Source organism: Macaca fascicularis, chromosome 16 (genome assembly GCF_037993035.2).
Source record: "Macaca fascicularis isolate 582-1 chromosome 16, T2T-MFA8v1.1".
Classification (NCBI taxonomy): domain Eukaryota; kingdom Metazoa; phylum Chordata; class Mammalia; order Primates; family Cercopithecidae; genus Macaca; species Macaca fascicularis.
Window position 1 is genome coordinate 75,428,199 of NC_088390.1, and position 18,808 is coordinate 75,447,006.

Genomic DNA, 18,808 nt, shown 5'->3' on the forward strand with positions numbered 1-18,808 from the left:
AATACAAAAATTAGCCAGGTGTGGTGGCACATGTCTATAATCCCAGCTACTCGGGAGGCTGAGGCAGAAGAATCACTTAAACTCGGAAGGTGAAGGTTGTAGTGAGCCAATCTCACACCACTGCACTCCAGTCTGGGCGACAGAGTGAGACTCTGTCTCAAAAAAAAAAAAAAAAAAAAAAAAAGCAGCAGCAGCAAAGGAACGCTGGCCTTCTGGACAGGAGATAAGCATGGAGTTCATTAAATATTCATGCTTACCCTGCCAAAGAAGCATTTTCCCACTTCCTAAAGCAATCTTTATGTTTATGTACTTCATGTTTAGGAAAATGTTCATGCATCTATTAGGAGGTTTATTGTTTAAATCTTACCACTAGTTCATATAGTAAATATGTGAGGTAGGTAACATAGTAACTGACAAAGTAATTTCCCAAAACTGGCACAAAGGGATTACATTTTTTATAGCATATTTAGTTTACACAGAACTGAATTCAGTAATACATCTTCAAAGGCTTTTCTTTTTAAAAAGTTTACTTTGTAGCAAGAAATAAAGAGGTAGCTTCACTTAATTAGGCCCCTTGCTTTTATTAGAATGCAAATAAGACTGAAGGGTTCTTAAGATTAAGACATATTTTGAAGCCAAGCATGGTAACTTAGGCCTGTAATCCTAGCATTTTGGGAGGCCAAGGCAGGAGGATCACCCGAGGTCAGGAGTTTGAGACTAGCCTGGCCAACATGATGAAACCCCCTCTCTACCAAATATACAAAAACTAGCTGGGCACGGTGGTGCCTGCCCGTAGTCCCAGCTACTCTGGAGGCTGAGGCAGGAGAGTCACTTGAACCTGGGAGGCAGAGGTGTAGTGAGCCGAGATTGTGGCACTGCACTCCAGCCTGGGTAACAGAGCAAGACGCTGTCTCAAAAAAAGTATTTTCAATAGTCTTGTTCTCTGATGAATCTCTATGGCTTGATTCTTTTACCCAAATTGACATATGCTAAGGTAGCAGATCGAGAATAATTTTTTCTCAGGGATTTCATGTAGATATTATAGTATCTGATGTATTTTCTCAATATATAAAAATAAACATTATTCAGGTAGTTAGCTACTGAATAAAATTCCTTAGATCCATAATTATATTGATTGATAATTATAAGCTATAATATTTTTATTGAGTTTAAACAATACAATTAAATTTAGATCCTTTCAAATGTAAAAATTATCTAATTCAAAACAAAGCTAAGATAGAAAATGTTTTACAAAAACTTGGGTAAACTTCACAGTTTATTAAATAACAACCCAGATGGTTTTTCTGAGTCAAGTTGCTGTATACTAGCACTAATTTTCTGCAGTTTTAAAACAACTAAAATGTAGTACTTTTTGCTTATTTTCATAAAAGCAAAAAGGCAAACATACCTTTTGTTTACCGGAAACTATGATCGCTCCATTGTATGAGAGGCCATCAGTACCATTTCTGTTTTCAAAGTCATCTACTTCCAAAAGTATATTTTGATGCTTCAGTGATTTTATAAAATCTTCAATATTTGATTCTAATATGAAGTTAATAAGAGAAGGCCATAGAAAAGTAAGAAAACACATATCAAACTTTTAAAATAAATCATACACATGATTAAAGTTAATATTTATGGAATACTATGTATAAATATCTTTCTTTGGGTATCACAGTAATAATATTGACCCACACTCTACCATCTTCTATTTAGCAAATTTTATACCACAATGAATTCGCTTTATAAATCTGTTTAATGCAAATTAACATGTAATCATAAAAATAAGCTAATTCTATTGTATGACTTTTTGGTAAACAACAACAACAACAACAACATTTGAATTGAATAATCTGTGGAGATACAATAATTTTATGAGGAGTACTTCAGATTGTCCAGCCTAAAACAGCCAATGATAACACTCTTCTCTCTCCCTTGTTCTTCTTCCAAAGAATGGACAAGTAAATATATATGTGTCTGTATAACACATACATATGTTTTACTTTGTTTTAAACATTTACATACATATTACATACATGTATATTGTATAAATATAATCTTTCTTAGGAAGTGAAAGAGGATGTCATCATCAGATCAGGGTTTTGGATATGACCCTAAAGAAGAAAGCAGATGAGAACGTCTGACTGCAAAATATGAGCTGAGAAAAATTCACAGCCTAGAGCACACCGGAGCAAACAACTGAAGGTAAAACCAATTTCCAGGATACCTGAACTCAGAGTGGATGAATGCAAGAGGGTAAGGTGGGCTCTGAAGCTACAGTCAGGGTCGTGAACTATACCTGAAAAAAGATGACCTGTCAGGCCCCTCCCCACATTCGGCACAGAACACACAGTAGCCGCAGTTGTCCTCAGGGTAAGAGTCCCATATTTACTTACTAAGAGACATTATCTGAGGAGCACAGCTGGGCAAACCTGATGTAACTGCAGACAATAATTCGGGCAAGATGGAATGAATAAGAGGATAAGAAGGACTTTATTTATTTATTTATTTATTTATTTATTTATTTATTTTGCCTTTGAAATGGGAGTTTATAGCGGGCTCTGGGATTGGAAAAATAAGGCCAAACCTTAGATGAATTAGGATCCCTCCACCAAGTGATACAGGGACATGCACATAGAAAATAAGCTTTCCATACACCTTGAGCAGCCACACACCCCACTCCACCTCCAGTCACTTGAGGTGCAGTGCCATATACCGACCCACATCCACCTAGGGAGACAGGGATTCTCACATTAAAAGATAAACATGTTACCAATAATTGTCAGATTTTGAGAAAAGAGGAACAAAATGGCACAGAAGCTTCCAACTTAAACCATAAAATACCTAAGTACGGAGACAAAAAAATAAATTAATTAACACAAGTCCACTGTCCTCAAGAGTGACCAAAGAGGAAAAGAGAGACCTGATTTACTTATCTTATGAGCTCATAGGTAAAGAAACCTTTCTAGATCTCGGAAATTAAACGTACAATTAGCATTTGAGGTAGTGAAGTGAATAAAATTTACTTTCCAAAACCCAAATGGAAAACAAGAAGAATGAGAAATGGAAAGGAAAAGACCATCTTTGTTTAAAGACCATACACTGCAGGCCTGAGTCGCAAATCCATGGGAAAATCAAATGAGTGAGGAACTCGGCAAGGGAAGACTCTTACTGTAATTTTTTTTTTTTTTTTTAACGTCTGAGGTACTAACACAAAAGTTCCTTCTTCAAAGTTAATTAAGTGGTTAGAAAAAATATATATATATATACCGGCTGGGCACAGTGGCTCACATCTATAATCCCAGCACTTTGGGAAGCCAAGGAGGGCAGATCACTTGAGGCCAGGAGTTCAAGACCAGCCTGGTCAACATGGCAAAATCCCATTTCTACTAAAACTACAAGGAAAAAAAATTAGTCAGACGTGATGGCACATGCCTGTAATCCCAGCTACTCAGGAGGCTGAGGCAGGAGAATTGCTTAAACCTGGGAGGTGGAGGTTGCATTGAACCGAGATCGCACCACTGCACTCCAGCATGGGCAACAGAGCAAGACTCTGTCTCAAAACAAAACAAAAACAAAACCAACTACCCATTGTGTGGGATAACAAAATAAGGCGTCTTCCTGTATCTTGTACTTAATGACGGGGCATGGGGGATAGATAGCCCATCTTCACATGGTGACCAGTATGCGTTGTCTTTGTGGTATAGGTCAGGCTGCTGTGTAACAAAGTGATCTCAAAATAGAATGGGTGCGCCAATATAGAAATGTATTTGTCACGTAATAGCTTAGGGTAGTCAGGTACATAGACATCTTTACTCTTCCAGGTTATACGGTGACCCAAGTTCTTTTTCTCTTGTCCTCATCATCCCTGGCATCTCCAAAATCAGAGTAAATATGCACTGTTCCTCATTAGGTGTTTTCTATAAATGAAGTTTAAATACCCATTTTCTTTTATGATTTACTTTCCCCTCCTCCTGTGCTATTCAACAATAAAAATAACTTATTTCTGGATTTAAATGTTATTTTTCTTTTCACCTGTGTTATTGATGATCAACAGGCTGGTACGGGGTTCCTGGGGAAGTTGTCCAGGAGACAGAAAATACAATTCGGTTTTAAATTCCCAGTCGATCTTTTCATTTAACATAGCATACATTATATTTTCGACAATCAAAGGGAACATTGCGATTCCAAATACCAATAATCTAAACAACAAAGAAACATTAGCATATGAATCTCTAGGAATTTTATTTATTTAGTAAGACATTCCACAAGTATTTGTTGAGTGCCAAGCCTGCCTTATGCCTATCATGATTTGGTACTAAAATTCTGAAGGTAATACCCTAGCATGCTACACAGTACCAGAAGGCATTACCATATAAATACCAGGTTATGAAACCATGAAAACAAAACACACCTGCATGTATAAGCCTAATCGAGTGTGAACATTCAAGTATTCCCACTGTCAGAAAACTTAAATGCTGAATTTGTCCACCCTGTGGCAGGAATATCAGATACTGTGTTCAAAATTATCTTCTGGTTTGAACCTCTTTTGAAACTCATGATCTAACAAAACCACAGTACTCTGCTACTCACAGGGTCAATAACACTTTCGTTTGACGTTTTAACTTTAAGAAACGGAGCCGCGCCATGGCAAAGACTTGCATTCTCCAGAGGTGCATGTCACTCACAGCTGTCTGCATTTCAGAGAAGGAAGAGTGAGCCAGCTCCATTTCATTGAGGCTTTCAGAGTCTCTTATCATCTCCACTTGTTTGAAATCTATATACATATACACACAAACACACATATTATAATATTAATGCCATCCTGGAGGCATCACAGATTTTCCTTAGTAATACTAAAAACAGTATTACATGGCCAGGCGTGGTGGCTTACGCCTGTAATCCCAGCACTCTGGAAGGCTGAGGTGGGCAGATCACCTGAGGTCAGGATTTCAAGACCAGCCTGGTCAACATGGCGAAATCCTGTCTCTACCAAAAATACAAAACTTAGCCGGGCCTGGTGGCGGGCGCCTGTAATCCCAGCTCCTCAGGAGGCTGAGGTAGGAGAATCGCTTGAACCTGGGAGGCAGAGGTTGCTGTGAGCCGAGATTGTGCCGCTGCACTCTGGCCTAGGAGACAGAGTGAGATTCTGTCTCAAAAAAAAAAAAAAAGGTTTTACATTTGTTTTATTTTTATAACCAATTCAAAGGAATTATTTAGACATCGTTTTTCAATATTTATTAAGTTTATACTTCACCACTGCCATCTATATTTTCTTCCTGTAGTTAAGTTTGTAATTGCCAATGGTGATAAAAAAAGTAAAAGTTTAAATCAAATAAAGTTTTAGATTGCTTGTGGTTACAGTGCAAACAATATAAGAAGCATGTTATGATGCCCATATTCTATACTCAGTGAGAAAATACGCTGAATTCATACCAAAAGAATAATTCACAAAAATGGTGATTTCATTGTGCCCAATATTTGAAAAGCAAAGAAATTCCCAAGAATATCATTACTTGGAGGGATTTTTAAGAAATCTTCTGCATAAAAATATCCAATCATTACCACCTAAATATCTACTACTAAGGCGTCAATCATTTAGTAGTATAGGGGAAAGATCATCAGCTCTGAACTGCCAGATCTGTACATAAGTCTTACATCTGTGATCGGGGAAAATCACTTAACTGCTCACAGGTCTGATTTTCTCATTTGTAAACCAATGCCAATGACACTTCCTGGAAAGGTTATTATAGGAAGATAATGTTGAAGGCATATATATCAATGTATATCCATACATTAAGCATAAGAGGAGCTCCATAATGACAATGATTATTATCACCCATTAAAATATACAAGAGTGGATGCTGAGAATTCTCCCCACTAAGACCTTAGTGGAATTTTGTATATTAACAAGATAAGAGCAATTTTTATCTTAAAAAAAAATCTGTTCAGACCTCATTCCCCTAATTAAGAGCCTTTCACAGCCTGAAGGTATCTAAGAAGCAGGGAACATCTGAGGATAGGAAATAGTTTCCGAAAGGAAACTTGGTAGACTCCATGAAGGGATCTGTGATCAATCGTAGTAATGATACTAAGAAATAATGACAGCCCATTTCAAATGGCAGAGCCAAATTTGGAACGAAATCACATTTCTCAGTGTGAATCACCCACAAGAAATAATAAATACTAAATTGACACATGATCATTTGGGAATTGGTTTTCTGTGAATTACACAAATGGCTTTACCTTGTTCGATAGTTGACTGTCCTTCCAGTTTCATAAAGATTTCATTTAGAGTTGACATGGAAATGTCATAACCTGTCACTCCCTGGTCAGAACACTTATCCAGATTACTGAAAAGATCTAAGGCAAAAAATATGAATAGATACTTTGAAAAACCACATCGAGAACTAAACCAAGTAAATTAATACTTATTTAAAAGATGATACATAATATTGTTAAGAAAATTATGTCTTTGGAGTATCACAGTAGTCAAAAGCAAAATTTCATGAGAATCCTCTCCTTCTCTGAAATAACTAAGGAAGACCTCTTCCTCCATCCTCAAACTGTCTCACTTCATCTTCCATTCTCAGTTTGTGAGCTTCCTGTAGATTTCTCTGCAGAAATCTGAACAATCAGAAAGACCATTATCTTCTCACCTCCACACTACAAACCCACGTATATCTCTACCTATATTCTGGGTCTTCTTTCTGTATAAGTCTTTCAATGGTTTCTCAATGCATTTAAAATAAAAATCAAAGTCAATAACACAACCTCTGAAGCTCCGAAAGAGCCTGTCTCCATCTATCCATACAACCTTACCCACCTCCATTTGCCATTCTGCTCTCTCACTCATTGCCCTCCAGACATCCTCCTTTCCCCTCGACTTGGAGTGTTCTTGACCATTTTCTTCTTGTGGCCTTCAGTGGCCACTCTGTAAACCTCAGCCAGACACCAGTCATTACTCTAACTCACTGGCCTTGTTTATTATTTTAGTGTACAATTGTTGAAAAATTTGTATATTTTGTGTGTCTACCTTTCCCTATCTAGTTAGATGTAGGCTGTGGTATTTCTAGTTGCTGGAGCAGTGCCTTTTATATAATACTTTCCCAGTACACATTTATTGGCTAATTCTTTCATGGAGATACTTGGATGAGATGGCAGGATTCTAGAAGACTCTTAGATGCTACTTTCTACTTTGGGTGGGAGGATGGGCCAATGACATCATTGAGAGGCTCTAGGTGGATGAGACTGTAGCATACACTGTGTTTCCCTATGACCTGCACACGGCAGCAAGGGACCTGGGAGTCCCATGTCCTGAAAAGGATATAAGCATGCCATTCGACTAGCAGAGGCCTTGGGTCTGTGTAAAGAGGCTGCCATGGGCTGGGAGGTCAACAAAGTAACTCTGGCAAAGTAATATATTCCAGTAGTGGTACCAACATATAAATCCTTATTCTCCTTCTCTGACCAAACATGAAAGTGGACCAGTTGCACCTCACAGGGCCTTAGTCCAAGAACAAAATAACATGGCATAGTCCACTGATCTGAGAAGAACACCATCTTCTATGCTACTGCAGGGACATAGAGAGCTGCCACACTGGGGAGTGAAGCTAAAATCTGGGAATTCCTGTATATTTGCCTAATGAAACGGAATTATGTAAAAGAGCTTATTAAGGCAGGTATATAGGGAGTTACACCTTTAACAAACTAAATGTTTAAACCAAAGGGAAGCTGTTTAAATCAAAAGACACTGAAATACATTTCCTCATTTGTAAGATAGGGCAAGTTATAGCACCCATCTCATAGAAAAAACAGTTGTGAGAACTAAAGGAGTTAATATATATGAAACCATTAGAACAGTGCCTAACATGTAGAAAACATTACACAAAGAGCTAGTAATCTTTAGGATTGCTTATCAAACAAAGTCTGAATGGGTGGTGCTACCCAGTTGGCAGGGAACCAAGGGTTGAACACTTTCGTAGACTACGTAAGTTGTTTTTCTCTGAAAAATAACACATGCACAATTAAAATAGAGAAATCCTGCCTTATCCACAGTTTCATTTTTCACAGTTTCAATTATCCACCATCAACTGCTGTCTAAAAACATAAAATGGAAAATTCGAGAAATAATTCATAAGTTTTCAGTTGTGTGCCCTTGTAAGTAGTGTGATGAAATCCTTCACCATCCCACTCCATCTTGCTCAGGCTCAGGACATGCATCATCCCCTGTCCAGCAGAACCATGCTATACCTGCCTGTCACTTAGTAGCCCTCTGGGATATTAGAGCAACTGTCATGCTATTGCAGTACAAGGCACCCCTATTTTACCTAATAAGGCTCCCAAAGTGCAAGAGTAATGATGCTGGCAATTTGGATATGTCAAAGAAAAGCCATAAAATGCTTTCTGTAAGTGAAAAGGTGAAAGTTCTCAACAAGGAAAAAAAAAAAAATCTTAGGCTGATGCTAAGATCTAATGTAAGAATAAATCTTCTGTCTGTGAAATTGTGAAGAAGGCAAAAGAAATTCATGCTACTTTTGCGGTTGCACCTCAAACTGCAAAAGTTACAGCCACAATGCCTGTTAAGTGCTTAGTTAAGATGGAAAAGGCATTCAATGTGTAGGTGGAAGACATGAACAGAAATGTTTTCGGATCAATGGCAATTAGGTTTGGTTCTATTCACGGTTTCAGGCGTGAACTGGAGATCTTGGAACTATCTATTCCTTGTGAATAATGGGGGGCTACCTTACAAAGAGAAACTTGTAGCAGAAACCTTTCTGCCCCACCAACATCTCTTCTGGATTCACCTGGACACGGTAAATCTACTTATTAAAAGCACCTGCCTGAGGTCCTTTTTCTGTACTTGGAAGTATTCTAAGCTCATGTTCAGAGTAAGCCAGATGGATGAGAAAGTTAATGCTCTCGTAGGCATCCCTTAATCAACAATGGATGGGGAACAGTGGGTAAGAACCCCAGCTTACTCACCCCTCTGGTGACAAAACGCTGAACCCACTTATTTCATTTATTTCCCTTCCATGGGCATTGCACCTCAATTGTCTACCACAGTAATCTGCTCCAGAATTCAGACTTCCCTGGCTGCCTTCCCTTCCCTCTCACCTGTCCCCATTATCTGCTGGTGCTTCAAGGAAGCAACTACCCAATAAATCAATGGCACTCAATCCTTCCTCTCGAGTTCTGCTTCTCAGGTGGCCAAAACTAAGAAAAAGTCTAAATTAATTAGACAAAGAAAGTTACTATAATAATAAAGTGAACATTTTTTCCCAAATTTCATGTATTGTAATCATAGTTGAGTTACCTGGAAATATGTTTGTCCTTTCCAATGGCAAAGTATATACAAGCTTTTCTTTATTTTTTGTTTTTAATTTAGCGTCGGGGATGTGATGAGTAATGAAGGATGTTATTTGTTCTGGATTACATATTTCATTCCTATGTAAACTAATATTTAAAAGAAAAGACAAGTCATTTGCATTTTCTCCACCACTACCACAAAAGAAGAGCTTTAACTGAACACCTAGCTGTAGAGCACTACTTTGCTTGGCTTTATGAAACAAAAAGATGAGTAAATTATAACATGATAGTAATCTATCAGTTTGAACATTTTGTAATCTATATATAGAAAATGTATAAGCTCAGAAAATGTATAAGTACAATTATACATTGTAATGTATAATTACAAATATACAAACAAATATATAATGTAAATTAAACGATATAGAGTTTTATATGTATAGTTACAGATAAATGGAGGAAGGTGAGAATGTTAGGAAGAAGAGGCTTCTTAGGGAAAATAATTATTATACCAGACCATATCATTAGCTAGTAGAGAAAATCTGGCCCACATGCATGCTTTGTTTGACCATAGAGTTTTTTTAAACAATATTTTAGCCTGGATATACACTGATATGGTTTGGCTGTGTCCCCACCCAAATGTCATCTTGAATTGTAGTTCCCATAATTCCTACATGTCATAGGAGGGACCCGGTGGGAGGTAACTGAATCATAGGGGTGGTGACCCTCATGCTATTCTCATGATAGTGAGTTCTCATGAGATATGATGGTTTTATAAGGGGCTTTTCCCTGCCTTCACTCTGCATTTCTCCTTGCTGTCACCATGTGAAGAAGGGTGTGTTTGCTTTCCCTTCTGCCATGATTGTAAGTTTCCTGAGACCTAGTCAGCCACGCTGAACTGTGAGTCAATTAAACCTCTTTCCTTTATATATTACCCAGTCTCGGGTATGTCATTAGCAGCATGAGAACAGACTAATATATACACTTTTTTGTTAGCCACAGTTATCATTACTCTCTGCCCCTAGATTTCTCCTTGTTGATACTGGCTTCTGAAATTATTTGCCTTTTTGCCCTATGAAAGAATGAAAACACATTCCAGAATTATACGGATCGGCTAAGGAAAATGACAGTAGGAAGAAGGTAGAGGTTTAGGCTACACAGAAGAGCTACCTGGAAAAATGGCACACGAAGTAGACCTGCTGTGAAAAGTCAGGCTTGGTTTATCATGTTGAAATGTTGCCAACGATTAACATTGTAAAGACACAGGAGGAAGGAAAGTAGGAAAAGTATTCAGGAAACACTGATCAATCCAGTTTGGTAGAGATGAAGCATGAGGCCAGTTCTGTTTCATAATTGTCCAACTTTTTCATATACCAGTATTGAAAACACATAAATCCAATCTATTCCCAAAGCCTTTACCTTAGGTGATATCCAGGACCCCACCTTCTTTTCAAAAAGATAGAAGAACCTGCACACTTCAGTCTCCCATTGGACATGATCACTTTTCTATCTGAATGAAAGAAATCAAGTGAGAAAAGACATTCGGGGTCATTCATTTCTTCCTTCTCTAGTAAAGAAAGATGAGGAGCCAATGCTCAGAAGTGCAAAGGAGACGTATTCAACAGGGTATAACTAGATCTAGTGTGCATTTTAACATTTGAAATACACATTAAAATTGATGCATTTAAAATGAACTCATGATATTATTCAACCATAAAAAGGAATGAAACCATGTCTTTTGCAGCAACATGGATGGAACTGGAGTCTATTATCATAAGTGAAACAACAGAGCAACAGAAAGTCAAATACTGCATGTTCTCATTTATAAGTGGGGGCTAAATAATGGGTATACATGGACATACAGTATGGAATAATAGACACTGACGACTCGGAAGTGTGGAAGAGTCAGAGGCGGATGGGGAATGAGAAACTATTTAATGGGTACAATGTACATTAATTGGTGATGAATACACCAAAAGCCCAGACTTCACCACTACATAATATATCCATGTAACAAAGCTGTATTTGTACTCATTAAATTTATACAAATAAATTATATTAAAAATAAGCTCATGAACACCACTCTATCTGCACCTTCCAACACTTTCTGAAAAAAAAAAAACCACATAAATTACATGGTATACTGTATACTCTGATGCTAAAAAATGAGTGACTATTTTTCAGCTAAGTATATATAAAAGAAGATTTGAATGTTTAAATTAATTGATAGCTGACCTAAAAAAAAATGGGCAATCAGAATTTTTCATTATTTGTCACTACCTAGCAAATGTACAACCAGAAAGGAATTCCACAGTGGAACTAGATTCCTGTCATCCTCCTGACTGCTATGGAATGTAAGAACATTGCCATCGTGAGAGCAGGGCTCTTACCCTGGGAATAGACTTCGCTTCTAAATTCCCCAATTGCATCATGGTAATACTGAGATAAAACCAACAATTACCAGCCAGGATGTCAGCCTCATCCATGGACTGGGTACTGAAAAGGATCACATGATCTGCTCTATGCTCTCTCAGGAGGCTCCACACTTGATCTCTGGAAAAAGGATCCAATCCAGTAGTTGGTTCATCTAAGAGCAAAATCTACAGAGAATGAAGATACATAAAATATGTCTCTCATATTAACTACATCCAGATGATAGCATGAAAAACAATAAATACCATAAAATAATAACCATCCAGTCATTTTTCTCCAACATATTTCTATTTATAGTTAAACATAGCAGGCTCTCTCTTGATACATTACAATGAAAGCTCTATCACCTTTAGTGGTAAAAGAACTTGACATTTTGCAGACATTCAACCTGCATCCTTCCCCATGCATAATCTAACTTACTTGAGGATCTCCTAAAATGGCAATCCCAAAAGTCAGCTTTCTTTTCTGTCCTTCACTTAAATGTTTGGCAAGGTTATCTTGAATGTTTTGCATGTCCAATTCCAGTAATATTCGTTGTACCTATATGAGAAAATATACAACTTTTAAAATCCAAAATGGTTCATATTATGCTATTTTAACCACTCATTAAAGCAGTCGATATTTGTTATGGGACCTCTTTGCCTAAATTTTATTCATAACAAGGCATATAAATCATTGAAGAGAATTCTGCGGTCATGATTTAATTTGGTAAGTGGTTGGCAGGTCAGTTAATCCAAGCATGCCCTCCTACCTCTTGTTCCACTTCCTGTGGATGAATCCCTTTTATTTTAGCAAACAGGCTGAGGTTTTCCTTCACGGTGAGTATGTCAAATTGAACATTGAATTGAGGACAGACACCAGTTATCTTTCTGATTTCCTCCAAGTCTTGCATTTCAGAGAGATTTTTATTATAGATGGTAACTGATCCTAAGAATGGAAGTTAAAAATAAAATTGGCAAGATAATACATTTTATTAATATTCATAGATTTCATTTAAGAAAATATTGGCATATATTCACAAATGTCTAAAATGATTTGTGAACAACTACTAATTATTCTTGACATAAATATATGCTTACAGAACTGCACATTTGTGAACACAATTTGTGAACAACTACTAATTATTCCTGACACAAACATATGCTTGTAGAACTGCACATTTACCCGGAAATATCACACGATGGAATAAATAAAATAATTTTATAAATATTGCAGAAATATGAAGCATATTCAAAATTATGTAGCTCTTGGAAACAACTTTAGATAAACATTATTTCTCTTAAGCCATCAAATTTAAAATTTAAAATGAAAGGCATATGCTTGACCTCATTTTATTATAAGACATCTTGCCTTTGAGAAATTTCTTCTTGCTCACCTTCTGTTGGAACAGACAATCCATTAAGAATATTTAGCAGTGAAGATTTGCCAGCTCCACTGTGACCCAGAATTGCCGTGATTTGACCTTCATATATGTCAAACAGCAAGCCTATTTTTAGAACAAATTATTAGAACAAATTGTTAACAAATTATTAACAGTATAAACTGAGGGGCATTAGACCAGTCTGGTCCCAATATAGAACAAGGCTATTTAGTTTAGTGGTGTATTTCTCAGCATTTCAATACTTTAAAATACACAATGTTCAATATTTTCCTAACTGCCAAAATAATATGTGACAAAACTGTAATAATTAAAATAATATGTCACTGGTGCAGGATATAGTGACCAATGGAACAGAATAGAAGTCTAGTGTGGACCAAAGTAAATATAAAAATAGAGAGTAATCAAATGACCTTTCAAACTTATTAAAAAGATGGTTTATTTAATGAATAATTTTGGGACAACTAAACAAATTGTATGTTTGTAAATTTTTTTTTTTTTTTTTTTTTTTTTTTGCGACAGGATCTCATTCTGCCACCTAGACTGGAGTGCAGTGGAGCAAGTGGAGTAATCACAGCTCACTGCAGCCTCAATCTCCCACGCTTAGGCAATTCTCCCATGTCAGCCCCCTCTAGCTGAGACTATCGGCCCACGCCACCACACTTGGCTAATTTTTGTATTTTTAGTAGAGACAGGGTTTCGCCATGTTGCCCAGGCTGGATTCAAACTCCTGAGTTCAAGCAATTCACCCACTTTGGGATTTACAGGGATGAGCCACCATGCCTGGCCTGTAATTTTTAAATGGAAAGTATACAGTGTTTTCCAGGGTAAGAGGGAAGTGATACTGGCTGTTGGGACTGACACATAGTAACTGGAAAAATAAAATAGAAGCCTCAGTTTTCTCATCTGCAAAGTGAGAGATGTATTAATATGTCTTTCACAGGCCGAAATGTAAAATGGTACATGTAAATCACTTAGCATAGTTTCCAGCACATACCAAGTCCTCAATGAAATCTAAGTGTTTATTGCTATTGTTGTCATTGTCATTACTATTCATTATGTATTGCTTCTGGGAGTATGACTTTTTATAATTCTCACGGGAAATAATTTGAAATATGAATCAAGAATCTTGAAAGTATGCTTCCTTTGAATAATTCTGCTTCTAGAAATTTATATTCAAGAAACAATTTACGACATTTACAAAGACTGAACAAGGCTGTTCATTCTAGTATTTTTTATTACACTAAAAATTGGAAACAAACTGGATCTCATACATTGGTGTGTTAATAAGTTAATCCCGGTATCCATATAATGGAATGCTATTTGGCTTCTGAAAAATAGGCCATAGATAAAAGATTTCAAAAGTGTGTCCCAAATGTGCTGCAGATGTGCTCCAGAAACTAACTCCATGAGGAAGGAAGAGGAGGCTAAGGGAATGCAACCACTTCCCTGGTTTCCCAAAGAGCAGCTACACTTGGTTTGAATTTATATTCACATTTTTAATGTATTGATGTCCAATGCTTTTAATTTTTTAAGGTGCTGCTATTTTTAAAATGAACAAAATGCTTAAAGACGTTTTCTGTTTAGACAAAAAGAAGTTCATGACTTGATGGAGTGCAAAGGTAGTTCAAAATGTGTTCCAAAACTTTAAGTAATTGATTTAAAATTATTTCAATATATCCTGAGCTAAAATTAAAGAACAAAATCGCAGATCTAGATGGTATTTGATGAGAAAAACCTAGAGAGAGAATAAAATTGCTCATACAAATACATTAAATTCTCAAAGACCTAATCTAAAAGTAATGAATAAGACTGAATTAAAGGATGCTGCATTTATTACAAAAAACATGCAATATAAACACAATGGTTGGAGAACTCTCCACTTCTGGAAGGTTCATGGCTCTTCTTTTTCAGCTTTTAAGGCTTCTTTTATAAAAATCATTTTTATTCTTCATAAAAATCATTTTTAATAAAGCAAATTGACCTCCATGAAATGTAGCTACTCACTTTGATATTTGCTTAAATGTCTGTTATAGAAAACTGTATGTTAGAATATTTTGTATCAAAATGTGTTTTTTCATTTCAAATGATAAATTATGTTTGTAATAGGATATTGGCTTGTGAAATTTAATTCATAGTCAATGGTTTTATTCATCTTGCTTCAGTTAACCTCACCAGTACATATAAACTATGTAAATTCACCAGCTAGTATAAAACCTTTATCAGATTTCAGTTTAGATGTTCTTTCCTCACAGTGACAATATATAAAATATCGTTCATAGCAGATTAATCTTTAAAAGCAAAGATAAATTGCATCTTTCATTGTATACCATTTTTATAAATTAATAGATCCATGCAATATCTGGAAGAATTTTACAGTGTATTCTTAATCATGATTAATGTCCAAGTGATAGCATTGGGTTATTTGCATTCTTTTTTCTTTTGCTTATCTATATGCTTCAAATTTTTTCACATCGAATTGTTTCCCTTTTTTATAATAAAGAAATAAGTGACAGAATGAAATGTTTCAATGGTTTTCTTTACCTTTCAATGCTTCCACTTTTCCAGACTTTCCTTTATATTCCTTCTTAACATTTCTGATTCTGAAATAACAAAAAGGGTGCTTACTTAGCCAACACAGAAGTGAAAATAGCACAAGCCATTAATAGCCCTAGTCATAGTGACAGCTGCAGCCAACCACTTTATGTGAAATAAGGGATGGCATAGTCTATTCAGAAAGAAAAAGACCTATTTTTGATTAATCATTTCCCCTGAGGTAGAAAATAAAGGAGTCTCTCTCAAGTTACAATTAAACTACTAGTATTTTGTCTAGAAAAGTAGAATGCTGTGTAATTATCCTCACTTTCTTCCTCGAGTTTTAGAATAGTTGGTTCTTCCCCCTGTTCAAGATCAGCTCATTTACCTGGGGCCTTGAACTGGCATCCTGCATCTTCTCCACGTCTTGCTTATTAGTTTATTAGTCAGACACTCTAGCACCTGCATCTTTTACAGTCCTCCCTAATAGCTCCTCTTTGAACTCAGCTCTACTTTGGACACAATTTGATTTCTCTCCTCCCTGTATTGTACAAAATTCTCAAAATAAACTTGCCATTTTCACTTCCTGACCTTTAATTCCTCTTCAATTGCACTCTGATTTCTGAACTCACCACTCCAGTGAACCACTTCATAATGAAATCATTAGTGACCTCCTAATTATAAAATACAACAAATACTTTTCCATTCTTATGTATTGGATTATGAGTCACTGTTGATGACTTTCTCTTTGTTAGTGGTGACTTAATTGCTTTGCTTCTTATTTTTCTAAATGTTCCTTTTCTGTTTCCTAATAAAGTCCTCTTACTTCATCAGACACATCAGCTTGATGTTCCACAGGGTTCTCCATGTATATGATGGATCTTCTCATTTGAGACTCTCTCCAGAAGTTTTCTTATTGGATTTTTTGTTTTAGCATCAACCTAATATTGACCCCACCCTTTTCATTGATCTTTAGACTCACACATCTAATAGTTTGCTGGATAGTCTCTCTCTGTCTCTCTCTCTCTCACACACACACATACATACACACACACACACACACATACACACACACACACACACTGCTCTTAATCAGTAGTTGTCAATTGTGAATACACATTAGAATTCCAAAGGGAACTGATGCCTGCAAACAACCCTCAGAGATTCATATTATATTCACATTAATTACTTCTCTGCAGAGTTCACAGAAAAAAGATTCACATTAATTGATCTGGGGTGATGAGTTTTTCATGGCAGTAAAGGCTGAGGATTGGGATATATCAAATGTTCTTCCAAATGAGTCTAATGTGAAGCCAGGTTTGAGAATTAACTGCTCTAAAACTGCATATCCAGAACAGACTTCATTGCATTGTCACCTAAACCCATTCCCCCATCACGCTGGATCTTACTTGGCAGCATGGACATTCAACTACTCTCTTCTTGATTCTCACTCAGATTCATCACCCATCCAACCTGGTATCATTTTTGTAAAATTTAACTCTAAAATAGTTCAAGTCTTGGGTCCATTTAAAAAATTTATATTTTAAAATCCATTTTATTTACTCTTCAATGTTCCTCATCAGCCTCAAAGGGAAAGTCAAGGCTACTTTGTACCACATGAAGAAGCCACTCATGGTCTGTCCAGTGACATCTTTCGGCATCCTCGGCCTTATGTTTTATGTGTCAGGATCACCAAACCACCATTTATATCCTGCATAAAGTTTAGCGCTTTTTGTCTTTTCTGCTGGGTGTGTCATACACATATACGTATACACATACACATGCACTCACATGCACATATGTACATATGCACAAATGAACCTTTTTATCCTTTTTATCTGTCTTATTCTTAAAAGAATGTTCATTGCAACATCATTTGTCAGGGCAAAAAATGAGAAACAACCAGAATATTCTTTAATGTAAGAAAAGATAAATAAAAATGGTAGACTCGTATCTTAGAATATTTTTATATAAAAATTAAAACCAATGCATTAGCCCATAGTTAGCACTATGAATAGATCCCAAAAAGCAAAATGCTGAGTGTAGAAGCAATATGTAGAAACTTAAGTACAGTCTGATACTATTTATAGATTATAGGAGATAAAAACACACAGAGTTATATCACATATATCTATATCACATATTGTTTAGAGCTATAAGTGTATGGTACAATATGTAAATATATGAATGGAAAGTGGGAACACCAAATCCATTATAAAGGTCAATCCTGATGAAGCAGGGAGAAAATATTTTAAAGAGATCAAAAGGGACTTTAAATAAACATATAATATATCCATCAAAAACACAAAGCAAATATGACAATAATGTTTATATCTGTTTAATATGACAATAATGTTTATATCTGTTCAACCTGGATGGTGAATATGTCAGCTTTAAAAGCCTAAATTTATTCAGTAATTTTTAACTATTTAAAAGAAAAATAGATGTTCTCTTCTTCGATTTCCCTGAACTAGGGTAGTTAACACTTCTATTGACTAAATAACAGTAGTTAATATCTCTATCCCTACATTTATCACATTGAATTTCATGTACCTATTTATCTTCTTCCCTAGGCTGTGTGCTCCTTGAAAGACAGTTTATTGTTCATCTTTGCAGCCCTAAAGATTAGTAAAGAACCCAGCAGCAATATGTTTGTTGAGTGAATGAATTAAGCAAAGTTAAAAGGTGATGAGTCTCACCAGGTATTTTATTTCAGCATTTCTTTGTAAAATGGAATCCCTGTTGAAGTGAAACTTTAATGTTTTGTTTTAATAAAGAAAATTCCATTTAAGAGGAGCTGGTGTTTCCGGATTTTAGACATGAAATCAGACATTTACATTTGGGGCAGTCAGACATCCTACCTGTGTTCTGGGAATATTGCCTGAATGGTCTATAGTTACAGGAATGCACATATGTGCACACAGTTGCCCCCAGAGAAAATGTGACTTAGGGGTTATGAATGAGGAAGAACCAGTTGTGAATAAAAACTGTATATTTTTACAAATCCAGAATCATGATTCTGGTTAGAATTCTACAAGCTTTCATCCATATCCCTGATACATAGAGCTTAAAGGTTACATATCCTGTAAGCTCTACATATCTTAGGGGAAGAGTTCCTTTGTATATAAAGCGCTTGTATATAAAGGAGAAGAG

The 18,808-nt window shown here is 36.1% G+C and overlaps 1 protein-coding gene across 3 annotated transcripts in view; it reads right to left on the minus strand.

Annotated features, from left to right (window-relative positions):
• Window positions 1-18,808, minus strand: part of ABCA6 (ATP binding cassette subfamily A member 6) — a 62,496-nt gene that overhangs the window by 24,942 nt on the left and 18,746 nt on the right. For 2 of the 3 annotated variants that reach the window (XM_005584798.5, XM_074020261.1), the window contains exons 11-21: window positions 15,665-15,723; window positions 13,118-13,228; window positions 12,494-12,669; window positions 12,163-12,282; window positions 11,771-11,909; window positions 10,729-10,819; window positions 9,317-9,456; window positions 6,247-6,363; window positions 4,594-4,777; window positions 4,036-4,202; window positions 1,409-1,542 (exon numbers count right to left, since the gene is read on the minus strand). In XM_005584798.5, coding sequence (XP_005584855.3) covers window positions 1,409-1,542; window positions 4,036-4,202; window positions 4,594-4,777; window positions 6,247-6,363; window positions 9,317-9,456; window positions 10,729-10,819; window positions 11,771-11,909; window positions 12,163-12,282; window positions 12,494-12,669; window positions 13,118-13,228; window positions 15,665-15,723 — 1,438 coding nt within the window. Of the gene's footprint in view, window positions 1-1,408; window positions 1,543-4,035; window positions 4,203-4,593; window positions 4,778-6,246; window positions 6,364-9,316; window positions 9,457-10,728; window positions 10,820-11,699; window positions 11,719-11,770; window positions 11,910-12,162; window positions 12,283-12,493; window positions 12,670-13,117; window positions 13,229-15,664; window positions 15,724-18,808 lie in introns of those variants that run through there. The other variant, XM_074020262.1, reaches the window with a different exon arrangement.